At 37.0% G+C, this 17,455-nt stretch overlaps 1 protein-coding gene across 1 annotated transcript in view; it reads right to left on the bottom strand.

The window, feature by feature from the left end:
• faf1 (Fas (TNFRSF6) associated factor 1) overlaps positions 1 to 14,993 on the bottom strand; it is a 68,585-nt gene extending 53,592 nt beyond the window's left edge. The window contains exons 1-6 of the mRNA XM_055058351.1: positions 14,711 to 14,993; positions 11,850 to 11,918; positions 8,803 to 8,849; positions 7,433 to 7,698; positions 6,851 to 6,942; positions 6,494 to 6,585 (exon numbers count right to left, since the gene is read on the bottom strand). Coding sequence (XP_054914326.1) covers positions 6,494 to 6,585; positions 6,851 to 6,942; positions 7,433 to 7,698; positions 8,803 to 8,849; positions 11,850 to 11,918; positions 14,711 to 14,770 — 626 coding nt within the window. The 5' untranslated portion in view covers positions 14,771 to 14,993. The remainder of the gene's footprint in view (positions 1 to 6,493; positions 6,586 to 6,850; positions 6,943 to 7,432; positions 7,699 to 8,802; positions 8,850 to 11,849; positions 11,919 to 14,710) is intronic.
• Between the last annotated feature and the right edge of the window lie 2,462 nt (positions 14,994 to 17,455).

Genomic DNA, 17,455 nt, shown 5'->3' with positions numbered 1-17,455 from the left:
CCCTTAATCTGTGCAGATCTGGACGAGCTTATGTTAACAGAAGCTCAAATTTACTGTAATGACAGCATATTTACATTGACTAAAACTACGAAATCAATATGTAAATGTAATGTTTGTTGTAGCTAACTGGAGAAGATTGGAAAAGTGGGAAGTGGGAAGGATGGATGCATATGTAATGGGGCTGAGCAGAAGGATGAAGGATGGGTGTGTATGTGTGTTTGCAAAAGAAGGAGAGAGAGAGAGAACGAGGAGAAATAGAAGGAGTAGGGACACATAAATAAGGATCTAGCTAATATCATGATTATGTTTGGACACGGTCCCGAGCTGCTGCTGGCAGGCAGCTAAACTCCTAAATAGGCAGAGATAGAGGGTAAACTGAGAGGAAGTGTTACTCTGTCCTTCCAAGCAAAGAAGGAACATCTTATCAGTCATTTGTGGCAGGCTGACAAAACATTTGGTGCATTTGTGGGTAGAGTTCTGTTCAAGATTAACTTTTTTTTTGTAATGTTCTATACAACAAATATAGTCACTTCAAACATCAAATGCATTCTGCAGGAAATAGAAAAAAAATCTGTCATACATAATGAGTCTTTTTTTTTTTGTAATTTGCCATCTGTTTAAAGACGTCTGCTGCATAAATAAATATATATATGAACCAGACAAGCATGCTTCAAGTAGAGATGAGCTGAGATGTTCACCACAGTCGACTGATTTCCATGTTGATCAGCCCTGACCGGTGTCCAGCTGGGCAACAAACTCAAAAGTCTGACGTTTTTTTCTATCAGTGAGTTTAAGCATGTAAAAACGCAGCATTCTTAAATGTCAGATCTCACTGACTTGACTCTCAACAACTTCGACCCAAAGGAGTTCAGAAGTTGTTCTGAGAGAAAATTATTCAACAGTTTGCTATTTTAAGTATTAGAGAGGTCTCTAAAAAATAAAGTTAGATTAAAAAGCATTTCTTATGACATGTCAAGACAGTTTTGTGATTTTTTTTCAGGCTGCAATGGAGAGCAAAACTCAGCAGATAACAGGACGACAGAACGTTTTACGTCACCTTTTTTTTCTCAAACATTTTAACCTCAGTCTGTCAATAAAAATGCAAGATTTGGAAATGCTAGCAGACCTTTGGAAATGTGAGTGTTAAGATAATGCTCCAAATGATCTAAGCCAGTGAATACACCAGGATAGTTTTACTAGAGATGCTCTCAAATATAAATCTCAAAGATAGTTTAAAATTCAACTCTAATCCTTTTATATTTTAAATTAGTAGTCTTGTTTTACAGTGACTGTTCTCTCTCACTGTGATATCTCCTTTTCACCAATGCAACTGACAGCCCTCACGACAGAAACGATACAATATTTTGAATACTCTTCTTATGTCCTCTTAAATCAATGAATTAGAATGATCTACAGTCAGTATCAGCGGGTTAACATTCTACAAAAATCATAAACCTGATACAGATAAATTGCTTCAATGCATCTGTAGTTTTCTCCCATCGACGCGCCGAAGTAGGCCCCCGAAGAAGTCCAGGGTTGAAATACGGATGTCTTTGTGTTTGCCTCTGCCAATAGAGGTCTTTTTCTCACTCAACACACATAGTCGGTGACATCTAGGTCAGCCTGCAACATCTCTGGAGGCTCTTGATGTGGGCATCAGGGTGAGGGAGGGAAATGTCATTTAACTTTATGGACAGCAAAAAGGCAGCATTGTGCAGGGGAGAAGAGTAGGCTAAACAGATTGGTTTCATTCTGAGGTAAGCCCGCCGTCTCAGCTGCTGCTCCCACTGGCACAGAGCAGACTCCAGACCTTATTAAAGAAGTATTGCCAGACACAGAGATGCACATGCGTGCACACAATGTGACATGTGCCTGAAAAACACTAGCACACACAATGCACTCAGAGATCGTACTATACATGACCTCTCTTAAATTTTCATAAATATGCTGAAACATGTGCTTTTACTTCTCAGATTGCTTAAAAACACACCAACTTGTCATACCTTCACGGAGGGCATCAAGAAGTACACATGATGTCTTCTTACCTCCGCCACATTTTACATCCACAACAAAGCAGAAAAATGTGAAACCACTCAGGCTCTGCTCTGTTTTGGTCTGCCATTTTGTCCGAAAGTGACATGAGACGCTAATTGTTGAATCCTTTCCATCAAGCTTCATAAGCGCTCTCCCTCTACAGCTTTATGTTTCTGCAGCTGGATCGCTCTCACAGAGCTGAGTGAACAAGAAGCTAGGACAAATTTTAAAAAAGAAACAAAAAACACATAAAACCTAATGAGTCCTTCTGCGATTTTAAACGTCTTTTGAGAGTTCAAATTAAAATAACCTTTCATTGGCAAACAAGCCTGCTGGGAGCTGGAGCGAAGAATAAACAAGAAAGGAAACAGGCTCCATTGAAATATTCATCAGACCTTCATCATTAATGCAGGAGATTAGCTCCTCCTCAACACTCTCTTGTATTCACAGAGAGTCATTGACATGGCCGTCCTCAGACCCCGGGCTTTCACACTGCACTGCTAACTGCACATCACATCGCTAACTAAATAACTACCTGAGGAGGATTGGTGCTCAGAGGAAAATCTCCCAAAGCCTCTAGATTTATTTCTAATCAAACAAGACGAACAAGGAAAGTTTGCTCAGCGCGACCGTAATGACAGTGCAGCTCCGAATAACCTCTCCATGCGGTTTAGGTGTGTGTGGTGAGAACCAGGCACTACAAAGTGATCGCTGGAGACACAGTTCATGGGACATTTTCATTGTCTCTCAGCAACAACTTAAAGCAAATCAAACCCATGAAACTAAATTTGAGTAATTTTCTTGATGTAACTAATGCAGGTGTACAACTCTGTTTGGGAAGTTACCGTCTTACTTCCAAAAACGTGAGCCTGCTCACTTGATATGATTAACAGTAACTGAGCAATTTATACTGGAACTGAGTTTTTACATCATCTAATTATTTCATGAAAAGCCTTGTATTTATACATTGAGTAAAATAAATCTTGTACAATGATAAATATGTTGCGATAACAAGCATTATGTTTGATATACAATAAAGTCAACTTTTCCTAAAATAATTCCACAAGTGATTTGAGGAATTATAATGGAGAGATCTTCATTTTTGGGACTGTTTTTACTTAAGTCACTGTATACCACTTTAAAAGCACTTTTTACACTTTCCGAACAAGCTCTTTATTTAGCACTGCACTTTAAGCATAGATTTGCACATAAATAACAATTTGCACACAAGACGTTTTAACTATTTATTGAGTATTTTTCGTGATTGGCATATAGCCTTTTGTTCTGGGCTCTGCACAGCTGCTCCTCATTGAGGAGTGAGGTGGTTGCCTCACTCCAAAGGAGGATAAATGTTATTCAGAGCAATGAGCTACTGGTGGGTAAAACTGAGCAAATGTTTGTGCATAATCTGTTAAGTGTGGAGTGCTAATATGAAGTGACTCACCTGTCTTTTCTGTGTCCTGCCCCAGGGGTACAGACACCATTATATACATTTGGATTTATAGGTTCCGGGGGAGGCCATTGAAAAGTAGGGGGCCAATGGGTTGTTTATGGGTTTAGTGGCTTTTCATTATGAAGTAATGATAAAACATAAAATATTTATAAAAAGTAAATGGAAATGTTTGTATTTAGTGAAAGGCATTTTATTTAAATAGGTGGAGATTGGTGAATTGAGATCTCCCTGTGAATTAAAGGTGGTTTGATCTGTCACAGCTGGGACTTTTTAAGGTTGCAGTTTCACCTGTGAAATGATTATTGATGCTGTTCCACCTGACTCTGCCTCAACTTTTCATCCTCACTGTAAAATCCAGCCACAAAAGGCCACCTTGTTACAGGGGTACTGCATAGATTTTTTTTTAAACTCAGTTGCCCCAATTTTACTTTTTCACAAGAGGCCAACACATCCTCATTTACTGCCCACTTTTTTAGGTTTTTGTCAAAAGCTTATTTAAAATAGCCAAAGTATCACACAATACATTAAAAAATGGTCTAATATAATATATCAAAGGGATACAGATATATTGAAAAAACATTAACAATAAGAGTTGCTGTCAGTCTTATTGCTTGTCATTAGTGAAAACTATTTGCTGACATCGATACAAATTATGCAATGGTGTTTTGATGTTTTAGAAACCAGTTACTACAACTTGAGCTTTAAAGAGCATGCTTTTTACTTAGCCGAGTGAACTCCATGAAGCCTTTTATAAAAAAAAAAAAAAAAAAAGGTGTCATTAATGGTATTGTTTAAGAAAACATTAAGAGACAAGTGAATAAGTCAGTTACTGGATTTCAGGTAAAACGTTAAAAACCAGTAAAAGTTTTCCATCATAACATTCCCACACAGTAAAGTCAGTTTAATGAGAAACCAAAGAAAGTACTGAGACCACAGAATAACACGGAGCTGCCCCTCCCACACCGGTTTCTGCACACTGCCAGTCAGTTGGATGAAAGCCAGCTCCTATAGCTACTTTCCAACACTTAAAAGAAACACAGAAACACTACCAGATATGAAAAACTCAGTTCAGGAGTTCCTTAGCAGTAGTCAAACATACTTCAGGCTGGCTACCTGAGCAGATAGCCTCACTAATTAACCAGCTAACCCAGCCTGGTAGACTCCTAGCATCACTGTATCAAGAGCAGAACAACAAACGGTACAGCATTCTGAACAATAAGCACTTGAAAATGGAAAGTTGAATTAGATCATTTTTGTATAAATAACATGATACTTTGACTGCTATCTTGCCCCACATCTAGCACTCAACTGAGCTTACTAATCATGGCTGTAATAGTAACTGGGATAAACCATTAGCAAACTCAAAATAATGTTTATTCTAACACATTAGTGCGTCGAATTGGTGTCATGCTAATAATGTACCCCAGTTTACCTGGAAAGCTCTACTGACTGCCTGTATTTACTGCAATAAATTTGCAGACACTGCAAACTAATTGCCAGCGCACTGTGGATATATGGTGTGAGAACAGTTTATTTTTATTCCAAGCTAACAGCTTGTTTGGTCTCCCACCAGGGGGGCCGCTCCCCTCATTTTCTGTGATCTGTCACCCATCCTCTCCCTGTTTGACAGCAGGGTCATCAGACACACACACATACATACACAAACGTATGTACATATGCAATGGGAGCGCACCCGGGGCCTTTCAGCCCCAACTGTCCACAGCTAAAATAGCTGCTGCAAAATAATGAGCTCCTGTCACCCAAAATGATATCGATAACACTTGGAGGAATGGCAACGGCGCTGCTAAAAAGACGCAGCAGTCAAAGGGGGAGTGAGAAGATGAGGAGAGAGCAGGGGAGGGAAAACCGGGGAGATGAGGGCCATTAGCTGCCAACACAATATAACTACCACTTAGGCTAACTAGCAGGCAAGGAGGCAAACTGCCAAATGACTTACACAAGGGTTCTGCTGACATGAAGATGCTTGTTTGGGTGAGAACTAAGGAGCATTTTTTTAATTCACTGTTAAACTATGAACACAGTCTTACAACTGTACATATTGTGCTAAAAAGAGGACGGCTTCAGATGACAGCCTATCCAAGTATTAACTCAGGACAATGACTTTATTATTAAACAAAGGATGAAAGAAAAGAAGAGCCGAGTGAATATAGTGATTTAACCTACTTTTAAAACAACTATATATTAATATGCAGAATTACAATCATCATATAGAAGTGATATAAAAGTGCATTATTATTGTTCTGATTATGTCCTTGGGAACTAATTTTTTTATTTCACCAAATAGGTCTACTGATCCATAAACTGTGACTAACAGCACAAGAATTTCAATGCATAAAAAATTGCCATAAACTATTTAATAATTGCAAAAAACCCAAAAACTGTCATATAAAAAAGCAAAATGATCCTCCAGTCAGTGAGGTTTGCGTAATCTTCGAGTCCCCTTTTATTTGTTCACTGTCAGTTCAAATACATCTTGATCAATTTACAATGAGAGGCTAAAATAAAGATACATTTCTACAATTGAATTTACCTGACAGCTTTAAAAAATAAATAAATAAATAAACTGCAAAACCTAGTGATTTATACGGATATTGCACAAAATGTCTGAAGCACAAGATATAAAGCTAAACAAAAGAAACAATGTTCTGCTGAAAGAAAATACTAGCACATAAGGAGGGGATGAAATGATTATTTACATAAAAAGGACAGTGGCAGCTGATGCTCCTTTCAAAATGTCACAGGGGGAGAGAGAAAATGAATGTGCAACGCCGGGTCAAACGTATCCTGCTAAATCAATGACAAGGATATTTGTTGGCTGCATTCTGCTCTATATGTGGACAAATATTGTCACCTGGTGTTCACTAGCAGGTACTGCATGTATAATAATCAATATTTTGCTTGTGAGGCAGGATTGAGGAATGAATATGACTTCTAATGAAAGAGTCTGAAAAAGCAGAGATGTTGAGCAATTGTAATGAACGTTACCTGTTTTTGCTGGTGCTGGCAGTGGGGGCGATGTCTGGAGTCAGGACATACAGGCTGTTGTTCTTGGGAAGGTGTAAACTTCTCAACACCGTCTGATTATACACAAATGGACAAAAATGCTTCTCTTAACTGAAGCAGACTAATTGCACCTTCTTTCTCCCTCACTCTGTTTTCATTAACGTTGATAAAAACTTGAATGTTACAAAAAAAAACGCTGAAATCCAATCTATGCATGAAAAAGACAAACAGGAGGTGGAGATTTGAATAATTTCAGCTACATTTTTAGTTAATTCTTTCCACCATTAGTTGTTTTAATTCCTAGTAAAACAAATTTTAAAAACCAAATTACGAACTCACAGTATCCAACACGTCTCCACTCTTCCATCCCTTCAGATGCATTTTGGACGCTGGAATGCCGAGTTCTGTCTGGAGGATTCCTTTAATTTCTCCTATGGATTTAATTATAATTAAAGGGATGGTCAGGGATGTAAAAATGAGGACAATCTTGAAGTCAAAACTAATACCTCTACAAAAAAAAAAATCACTATTTGACTTGATAAATTGTCCCAGAAATTATTGCAATAACCATGAATGTTGTTTTGAAGTCAGTTTCTAGTATAAATAATGGTAACAGCATAGCAATACAAGTACACCTTTTCAAATATCAAACTTTAAATGATAAAGAACATTTGTTAACATTGGAAGTGGAAGACATTTTAAATATCCAAAATATCTGGTTGCACAACCGGGCAGGTTGAGACCAAAGACAAGACAAAAGACTGAAGACTTTTGTCATCCAGTTTTTGGTAGAAAGAGAAAGAAAATAGGAAAATGATAAATCATGCAAATTATTGAACTTGCTTTAATTATATAGTTGATATATCTTTATCAAACACAATCTTTTCGCTCAGAGTGTGAGGTTATGCTTCTGGTGCTCACCAACTGTGCAGCTCTCCTCGACGACAAGCTCCACTGATCTTTGCCTGTACTCCACCCTGAAGTTTATCATGCGAGGTTGGCGCTCTACAATGTGTCGGGTAGAAGGGCTGATGGGACAAAATGCTGATGCGGAGGATGATGGAGGGGAGGAGGAGGAAGATGACGAGGAAGGGGGTGGACCGGCACTTCTTGCTGCTGCGTCGGCTGCTTCTGAGTGGCTGGGGGGTCCATACATGGTGGCCTGGCTCCCCTCGCTGGGAAAGTCACTGCACAGAGATCACAGTTTATTGATATTGTAATTTATAGTGTCAAATTTATATGATAAATAAAAAGGGTCTCGGTTCAGAAACAGCATGAAGAGGTGATAAAAAGGCAAAACATCTCTTTTTCTCACGTTTTTTTCTTTTATAATATACCTTTATTTGTCGGTGCCGCTCTCTCAGATGATCAATGGTTCACGGTGTCAGAATTGTATTCCAAGAAGGTCGATACAGATTTTTACATAAAGGCTCCATTTTATTTAGTTCAGTGATAATGTTTCTCCCTGGAGGTATACCCGGAGCACTCCCAGACCCACCAATAAAGAACCACATGATAGCACAGCTACCAAGAGACTTACATACTTATTACACACTTATTTATCAACCTACACTTTTCTTTTCATTGTCATGAGCTGCATTACATGTTTTAACTCTGCAGATTAGTTCATTATTTTTGAGTTAATGCACAAATTTGCTCCTAGGTCAGTAAGATCACACTTACTGAATCAGACGATTCACTTACTCTATGAACAAATCTTTACAGATGCACAGAAAAAAAGAGGAGTATCCAGACTGTGCCTTTACCCTTACTTGGCACAATAAAACTTAAGGAAATGGAAATATCTGTAAGCAATACAGGTTCACATTTCAAAATGTCATCATCCCAAAGCAAGCCAAACCTTCTGCATCTATGCAGGGAAAAAAAATCTATTTCAGTGCTCGTACTAACAGGGGCGTTTTTCTAATTCTGCTAATGCCTGGAAAAGAGGTGACAAGCAGAAAGGGAAATGATTTTAGTGCTGGTGTACCTCCCGACTGGCGCCTGCTGACATCATCACTGTTTACTGGTCAGCGGCAGTCTTCTCATAACAAAGCCAGCCATTTAGTAAATGTGTCGCCCACCAGTCACACTGCCAACCGGCCTCCATTCAAAGCAATCTTTGTCCTCGACAGAGAGCTGCAGTATTCTCATGGCCTCAAGCCCTTCGTGTCTTTTAATTAATATCTCTTAAAAATTATACATTTCCCTTATTACCTTGCTGAAGTGAGTCATTTTAGTTTCTACCAATGACTCTTAGGAATTCCTCTAACACAGTCAGCAGTCGTTACCTTTGTAAGATCCCATTCTCCTGTGGTATCACTCCGTTGATGGCTGCCTGTAACAAAAGCAAAACTACAGTTTACAACAAAATACAATTACATCAATGTGTTTATGTAATGTCCAAATCACCAAGTGTAACACTCAGCATTCAATCTGCGTAATCTAAAACAATAGATTACAGATTAATTACGTTAAATTAGCTTATTTCACAAAAATGAGAGACGGTGTGTCGTCATATTAAAGAGGACACTGTGACATCACTGGCTCAATGTTTTCAGAAATGTCAAATATGTCAAAATGTGTGAGCTGAAATATTCAGAGAGGCTGGCCTGGACAAAAGGAACTGAAAAGACAAATATAACCTCTGTCAGCTTTGCAGGTGAACTTTTGTTTCAATTGATTCAATCCAATTATCACTGTTGTACACAAGACAACAGGGACATGTTATGCGACGTCCGCAGCAAGCTGTGTTGCTTTAAAGCATCAGGTGAAGCAAAGAAAATGTCTAAATTAAAAAGAATGAGGTTTTTGATCAATGCCGAGATAACCATTCTCATTGTTGTGTTGTTCAACACGGGTGAAGTTTTTTATGTAAAATGTAAAACATTCAGAATCCAATGTCTGTTTTTTAGGAAAGAAAAGAGAAAAGGGAGTCCATGTCATAAAATAAAGAGAAGAACAAGAAGGAAATAAGGGAGGACATGAGAGAAAGGAAAGGGAAGAACACAAGAAGGAAGGAATGTAGACAGATAGGGCCCAAGAAAGCTTTAAATGAAGGACACAAAGAGGACAAGCAGGAAGTGAAAAACAAATGAAATAAGGAAGAAGAGAATGAAGAACACAAGGTAGGTAAGACAGAAATGAAGAAAGAATAAGGAAACAAAATGGGAGGACAAAAATTAGAAAAAAATCAGTAAAGTCACAAAGGATGCCAAAAGGAAGGAAAGAAGGACTCAAGGAAAGAAGGAGACCAAAATGGAAGAAGGTAGAAAAAACAAAGGATGAAAATTAGGGAAGGAAGAACAAGGAAGAAAAGTCTGAAAACACAAAAAAATTTATACTCTTTTCCCTCCATATTTAACCAGACCTTAAAAATAGTGACATAAAATTTCAGACTTCTCTAAACTACAAAGAAACCCTGTTAGCATCTTTTGTTTCTTTTATTAGGTTGGGATGAACTTTTTAAATCTACAGCTGATGCAGGTGTTTTTCCCCTATCTGCTCTATTGCATCACAATGTATCAGTGAGAAAAGGTGAGACAAGTCAAACACTGGAAAGGAGGAGCTGCTACTGAGGGAAGTGGGAGAATGCTGCTGTCTTTATTTGGTGCCGACATGCCTTTTTTTTTTTTTTACAAATTAGTTTATTTTTCTTTAAGCTATTTAGATAAACAAATGCACTGCACTTGTTTGGATGTAACAGGTCTGTTAAATCCATGCACCGATTGTTTAGACTTGCAGATATTCGCCTCAAAATTCCATCTCTGATATTTGTTTTGACCTGTTTTCTTCAGGCCAACTTAAAGCCCCTTTCGCATAAAACTGCACAAGCACATGTTTAGTGATGCAGTTTTCAAATAGTGAGCAAGAGAAGATTATTTGTAATAATTTTAAGGTTTTAACAAACCCAACTAGGTGAGTATTTGCTTTAGAGCTCAAGGTCTCCCTTGTGTAAACAAGGCTGGAGATTTTGGTATAACTCCACAGTGTGTTTTTGGAAGACAAAAATCGGTATTCTAAAAAAGGACCCTTCAAATCAGAAAACCTCCTTCTCCTGGGTGCAGCTGGGCAAGAGAGAGACCAACACTGCCTGCTTAAATCTCCTGAAAAGCTAGTCGTGATCTTGTGGTAGGCCTATTAACTTCTCTGTGCAACAGCAGTAATTAATCATACACACAGTCCCGAAATAAACAGGGTTCCTCCTGAGATATCCCAAGCTCTGACACAGTTTTCTAAAAATATTTCCTACTTTAGAAGTAAAATAAGTTTTTTAACCTGTTATCTTTAAAGTAAATTGATGAAGAAAAAAAAACTATAAGATACAGACTAGAATAAACCAAATGTATTATCCTTAAGCTTTATTTAAGCTTTATTGTTTGATACCTGAGTGCTATGATCCTCACCTATTGGGACACTTAGAGCAGTAGCTGTGTGTATAATAAGAATGACACAGACTTAATATTAGGAGAACTAAAATGTCACATGAAGTTGTCACAGTGCTGCAAAACAGGAGAGGTCATGTTGCATCCTAAGACAAGTAGCCACATTTATTTTAGTTTCAGTCTTAAAGAGTAAAAGTTCACAGTGACATGTAAACTTTTATGTCAAAAGAGATAAGCAGACAAGACTTTATCATGTGGCAGCAGCTGTTCTAGTTTCAGAAAGTGAGGCATTCACTGTTCTAAATGATGATATAGACTTGGAGTGTAGCTGAGGACTTTGGACAATGACACTGTCATTCAATAACCTTGAAGCTGACATTGGTTCAACTAAAAATCTAAAAGATTAAAAACAAAATAATTCAGTGATTTGCTACATTTATTGTTCCCTGGTCTCTTAAATGGAGGAAAGTGAGAACATATCCAGTTTTCCCAACTGTACTCCACACCCTCACCAAGACCACAGGCTTGTTTTTTTTGTTTTACAAGAACCAACACCCACTGCAGAGGAACTGCAAGTCATCAGATCCACAGCAGCAGAAAGTCCAGTCCCCACTGTCTGCTCTGCTGCCAGCATGCATCTAATTATAGTCTGACCCTTTCCAAACGGGACGTTACTGCACAGGGCTCATCATGAATTAATCTAACCCCGACTGGACCTGATCTTTCTGGCCACTACAGTCTCTCCTTCACACAATGCAGGACTTAACACTTTTGTCTCACAACAACCTTCCTGCTGAGATGAAGGTTGCTTGCAAGAAGCATTCCCCAAACAGGGGAATGTTGCAACCTGTGCATCCCTCGATGATAAAACCTCTCCGGAAACGTGCACTCTAGATGAACTGAAGACTAAATGTCCAAGAGTAAAGCCCAGAGCCAGAAGCTAACGAACTTACCACTAAATCCCAGTTATTAAGCTCTAACAGAGTGATTGCCTCCGCGATGTTGTCGATTCCAGTGCAAGCCTGTGAGAGGACAGAGAAACAGAAAACTCAAGTTGTAATAAATTCAGCTGCTGATGCATGAAACGTGAAAAATTAAGGTCCCCTGCAATGTAGCGCTTTCTTTTTTACCGCAGAGGATGTGTTTATTTAAAAACAGTTCACAACATCTGTCCAATCTAGCCTTTGGTGATCCTGTCAGACTTGGGAATTTGAAAGAATCAGTTTTCAGTTGCTGACTTTTTTTCCTTGAATCAAGCATTTATTTTGGATTTTTTTAACTCGGAATAAAACACCTATACTTACAGAAGTAACGGTAAAAACCTTACCACATTAGGATAAGGCGCACTGATTGCAGCAGGACCTTTTCATAACTTCCTTTGTTTGTAACTTCAACAGCAGGTTTCATTTTCTGCAATGACCCTTTTGACTGCAAAGCCCTTCTCAGATTCAATCACACATAGCTATCAGGTTGCCAGCAATAAAACCTGTTTCAGCTCTGTGATCTGGTTTTGCAGCTCATTAGAAGTGTGTTGATGCAAAATATTACATTGTAATACTGAAGTCATTTTCACATGAAACAATTATCCACTTTAAACCAACTTAGAGATGTTTTGAAATGTATGATGTATGAGTGAAGAAAGGATCCAGATCCAGAAAAGCTGAAGGAACATGTTAAGCACTGACTGTTGTTGATGTCAAACATTTCCTATGCAACATTTAAAGAATGTTGTGGGTGAAAGAAACAAACACTGACTCATAAGTTTAAAATGTAAATGTTTCCATCTTTTTGAAAGCAAATTGTTCAAACACAACTTTTTAACTTTAACCTGAAATAGTGCAGAATCTAAAAAAAACAAATTAGCGCCAACTTTGACAATTAGATAATTACACTCTTATGCGCCTTAACTGATTTTATCTTTTGAAACTGTGACACTGTAACTGTAAAGACGGTGGGCTTCAAAACCAATAACCACTCCATGACCAGTCCCATAATATTGTCTTTTTGAATATTGTGACATGCTTTCCATTGTAACATTTTCTATAATTGCTTTTCACAGGTGTGATTGATCACTTGTGTTCATATGTTTGATGTTTTGTAATTACAACCTTTGCTCTGAAGATGATGTCAGAAGTTTGAGAATATTCACTTTAGTGCCAACACACTAACTATTGGGCGTTGTCAAACTGCTATATAAATGTTTGTATTTTTAAGAGGTTTATGTCATTAGCTTATTGGTAGATAATCTAGTTATACTGGTTTTGAATGTAGTTACTTTAAGTGATCTTTTGTTACATTACATTGTAAAAAAGAAGAAGCACTTTATCATTCTTATATTTTTGCTTTTGATGTCTAAGGTTTCACAAAATTCCCACTTTCTTCTCTCTTTTGTTTATGACATGATGAAATCTGCTCAGTAGGCATTTTAATAATCTTGACATAAGATTCTAGTAATTTTAACATACTTTCATGAAACCATTTTTTTTCTTACTAACCTAGTGTAATATTCTAATCTTGTGTATAAAAATGGAGGGAGGGGGTAAGTCGTCATAACAGAAACAAAGCCCTGGAAACATCAATCTCAGAATAGTTTGTCTATATAAAGTGTTTAACTGATAAGCTGAGTTACTTAAATAAATTAACTTTTCAAAAATATTGAGATTTATTGAGAAGAACCTATAATAATGGAGTCAGTATTGTGGACTGGCTATCCAAATTTTAAGTCTTATTTTTTGTGTGTTTATAGATTAAGGGTTGATTAGGGTAAACAGTGTTTCAAAGTCCACAAACCAATAGACTATGACTTCATCCTAAAGCTACAGATTACTGGGAGACAGTAATCTTCAGGCAGGTTCTGATTTATGGCTTTCTTTGACGTCCTCCCTGCTGATTCAGACTTTCACCTTCCCCCCACACTGCTTAATAAGGACTTTAACACCAAATAGAGAAGAGATACTCTCTGATAAAGTGGATGTAAATTAGCCACAAGAGTTCCAATTTTACACATCAAAGCCTGTCTGATTTTATTAAACTCAAAGATTGCATTAAATTATCTTCTGTTAGTTGAGGCATTTATTGTAAATTATAGTAGGGATCCTTAGTTTAAATGCATTTTTAAATGAATAAAAATAGAAAATATGATTTTTAGGGAGCTGACTTGCTGATCGTGGGAGAACAGTTTACAATTTTTGGCCAATTCCTTAATGTATTAAAACCTAGAATAGAGCTCTACTTTCGATTTTTTATGATGATATAAAAAATCATCATATTTATTTTATTTTATCAGGAAGCAATAATCCTATTGCTTCCTGATAAGCAATAATAGTGAATACTATTGCTATAAATTTTGCTGATATTTTTTTTTGGGAAACCAGTTGACTGAAAAGAAGACAATAGGAATCCAGATTGGGGTTGATTGGAAACAGAAATCCTGAATGTGTCGACGTTTAGCGTCAAGTGTTACACTGCAGAAACAACAAGGGACGATATGTAAACAAGTTAATAGTTTTATTGGGTGCAGCAGCTCCATTTTCAACTAAACTGGTACTGAAAACCAGTATTGTCCCATTCCTGGCCCGACAGTTTCGGTCGACTGCAATGTAAACACCGAGTTTTTGGTTCGTAAGTGTGTTCAGAGTTCGTTTCCGAGCTGTCAGTAAGTTAGCTCTGCGTGCTAACTCGGAGATCCTTTCTGCTTCCGACGAGCAGGTTTGCTGTTTCTGATGCAAGACATTTCATTTCATTTAGTACACGGAAGACAAAACGCTTCCACCTGTAAACTATGCCACGGACAAACAAACAAACGGGGACCCACCTGAAAGTCGGCCAGGATCATTTCTCGATCCATGTTGCTTTCGCCGCTGTCGGAGGCCATAGCAATGACTGGCTAAAAGCAATACCTCTCCACTGGCTCACAGACAGACGCTGAGTACAGATACAAATGGATACTTAGAGGCGACTGTCAGTCTGATGTTAGTTATTTGTAGATTTTCAAGTGAACGTGGAGTTAACAGCCTCAAAACAGACAAAGTTCAGTAAAGTTACGTTACAGTGCCCGGTTATCTCAAATCATTATTGTCAGCTAGCCCATTGCTTTACCGCTGGCGTAAAGTGATTTCAACTGTCGTAAAACTTCTTCTTCTTTAGATTTTAACGGCAGCTTGCATCCATTATTGTTGCACTACTGCCATCTATTGGATACTACTAGCTACATCTCAAATTATCATAATGATCCCAGTATTTTTTTAAAAATCGAAAAATCTTATTTTTCCCCTCAATACGATTTAACCGATCAACCACATTCTCAAATGTCAATTCCCTATTAAAACCTAATTCAGTTTTTAATCATCTTCTTCGATTTAAGTATTTTCTACAACTAATAAAAACATTTCTACAGTATCACACCCACTACATAAACCAGTAAGATGTTTCCTCATTTTAAAAAGATTTCCATTTAAAAACTGTGAGTGGTTCTTATTCCATTTATAATTATCTCCTCCCTCCTGTTTATTCCCCTAATCCTTAATGCATCAACTGTATTTTGAATCCTATATAAATGCCTTCCATTTATTTAATTATCCCACCTAATTTTCCATATCTTCTTGCTTTCTCTCCAAACTATGCTTTTGCCTTCAGATTTAGATAATTATACTGGCATATCAATATCTTCTTTTTTAATACCCTCCTTAGCCAACCTATCTGCTCTTTCATTTCTCAAAATACCTACATGAGCATAAGTCTGAAAACATATTACATTTTTATTTTGTTCACATATGCTATGATGAACAGCCATAATCTCATATATTTTAATGATTATTTGTACATTCTTTTTCAATACTCAACAATGCAAATAGTGAATCACTGCAAGCTATTATTTTATTTATATTAGTGTCATCCACCCATTCTAAAGCTGATAATATAGCACACAATTCCACTGCATTTATGCTGAGATAATTAGACGTTCTTTTTGAAATATTAATCTTTAATTTAGGAATCACTGCTGCTATACTAGTTGCTTCATCTTTTGGGTCTTTCGAACCATCAGTATAAATTTGCAAATAATCATTATGTTTATTCTGTATTTTATTATAAAATTCTTGGCAAATATCTGTTATATTTCTTTTCTTAATATTTGATAGTGATCTGTCTATATTAATATATTTCCATGTCCATGTAGGTCTCAAAGGCCAAGATACGGTTAGACTAAATTCTTTGTTAAATACATTAAATGTTTTTGTTCTGTCATCCTCAACCCACCCAAAACTAATAAATTGTTCCTTTCCTCTTTCCCAACAATTTTCTAATACTTTCTTAACTGGTTGATCTTTGTTATGTCTTTTTAAATGTATCCAGTAATTATCCATTATCTGTTGTCTTGTGATACGTACTGGCTTTTCTCCTGATTCTACTTGTAAAGCACATACTTTGCAAGTATAAACAAATTCTCATTGCTCTAGCTATAACATCTAATTTCTTAAACCTAGTTTTATCCGCTGAACCACACATCACACTTCCATAATCTATTCTAGACCAAATCAGTGACACATCAACATTTTTAAGTGATTCAAAACTTGCACCCATGTCAACCCTGCTAAACACCTCATAATGTTAAGAACCTTTTTACTTTTCTCCATAACATGTTCTATGTCATTTTCCCAAGTTAGTTTCCTACCAAAAAACAAAAACAGTCAACCCTTTCTAACTCTTTTCCATATAAATACAACTTTTTATCAACCCCAATTTTTTTTATTTGTAAAAAAATAATTGAAAATTTCAAACCTCCACTGTATTCCCCTCTTACCCACTTTATCTATGGCTTTCTCAAGTTGTAAAATAAAATGTTCTACATTTCTTCCCCTTTTCCATCATCAGCAAAAAGCAACTTGCCAAAACTAAATGATAAATCTTGAAAAACATCATCAATCATAACTGAGAAATAATGTTGGGTTTACCACACCTCCTTGAGGAGTTCCATTTTCTATTCTACACAATTGTGAAACATAAAATCCTATTTTGACTTGAATAGTTCTGTCACATAAAAAAATCCATAAGCAATTAAACATATTACCTCCAATACCTGTCTGACGTAATTTAATCATCAACCCTTCTCTCTATAGCAAATCGTATGTTTTTCCACATCAAAAGGAATGGTATTGAATTAACAGTTGCTTGGGAGGGGCAAGAACCGTCTCTTTTAGCTTTAGTTTGAGCGACAGAATTTGAATCGTGGAAAAGACCCAAAATTCCCATGATTTATTTCAAGCAGGGGAGGGGATGTAATCTCTGATATGTTGAAGAATCATCCAGTCTAAAATGCAGAAATGAGTTTTGCCCCTTTAAATCCAGTGAAAGGTTAGCTTGACAAAGTCTGGACTGGATACAATTCCACTGTCTACTTTGACTGAATCTAAAGTCTATATAGTCGAATTAATGGAGAATAAAACAAAAATAGCATTCTGAACTAAAAGGGGAAGGAGACGATTAGATGCACCAAGTGCACCAGGCCGCTTTCCTTGATTCAGAAGAAAAGCTAAATTTGAACTCCTCGGTGAGTAATTAA

Source organism: Poeciliopsis prolifica, unplaced genomic scaffold, assembly GCF_027474105.1.
Source record: "Poeciliopsis prolifica strain line A6 unplaced genomic scaffold, Auburn_PproV2 SCAFFOLD002, whole genome shotgun sequence".
Lineage (NCBI taxonomy): Eukaryota > Metazoa > Chordata > Actinopteri > Cyprinodontiformes > Poeciliidae > Poeciliopsis > Poeciliopsis prolifica.
This window is presented reverse-complemented; position numbering and strand designations above follow the sequence as displayed.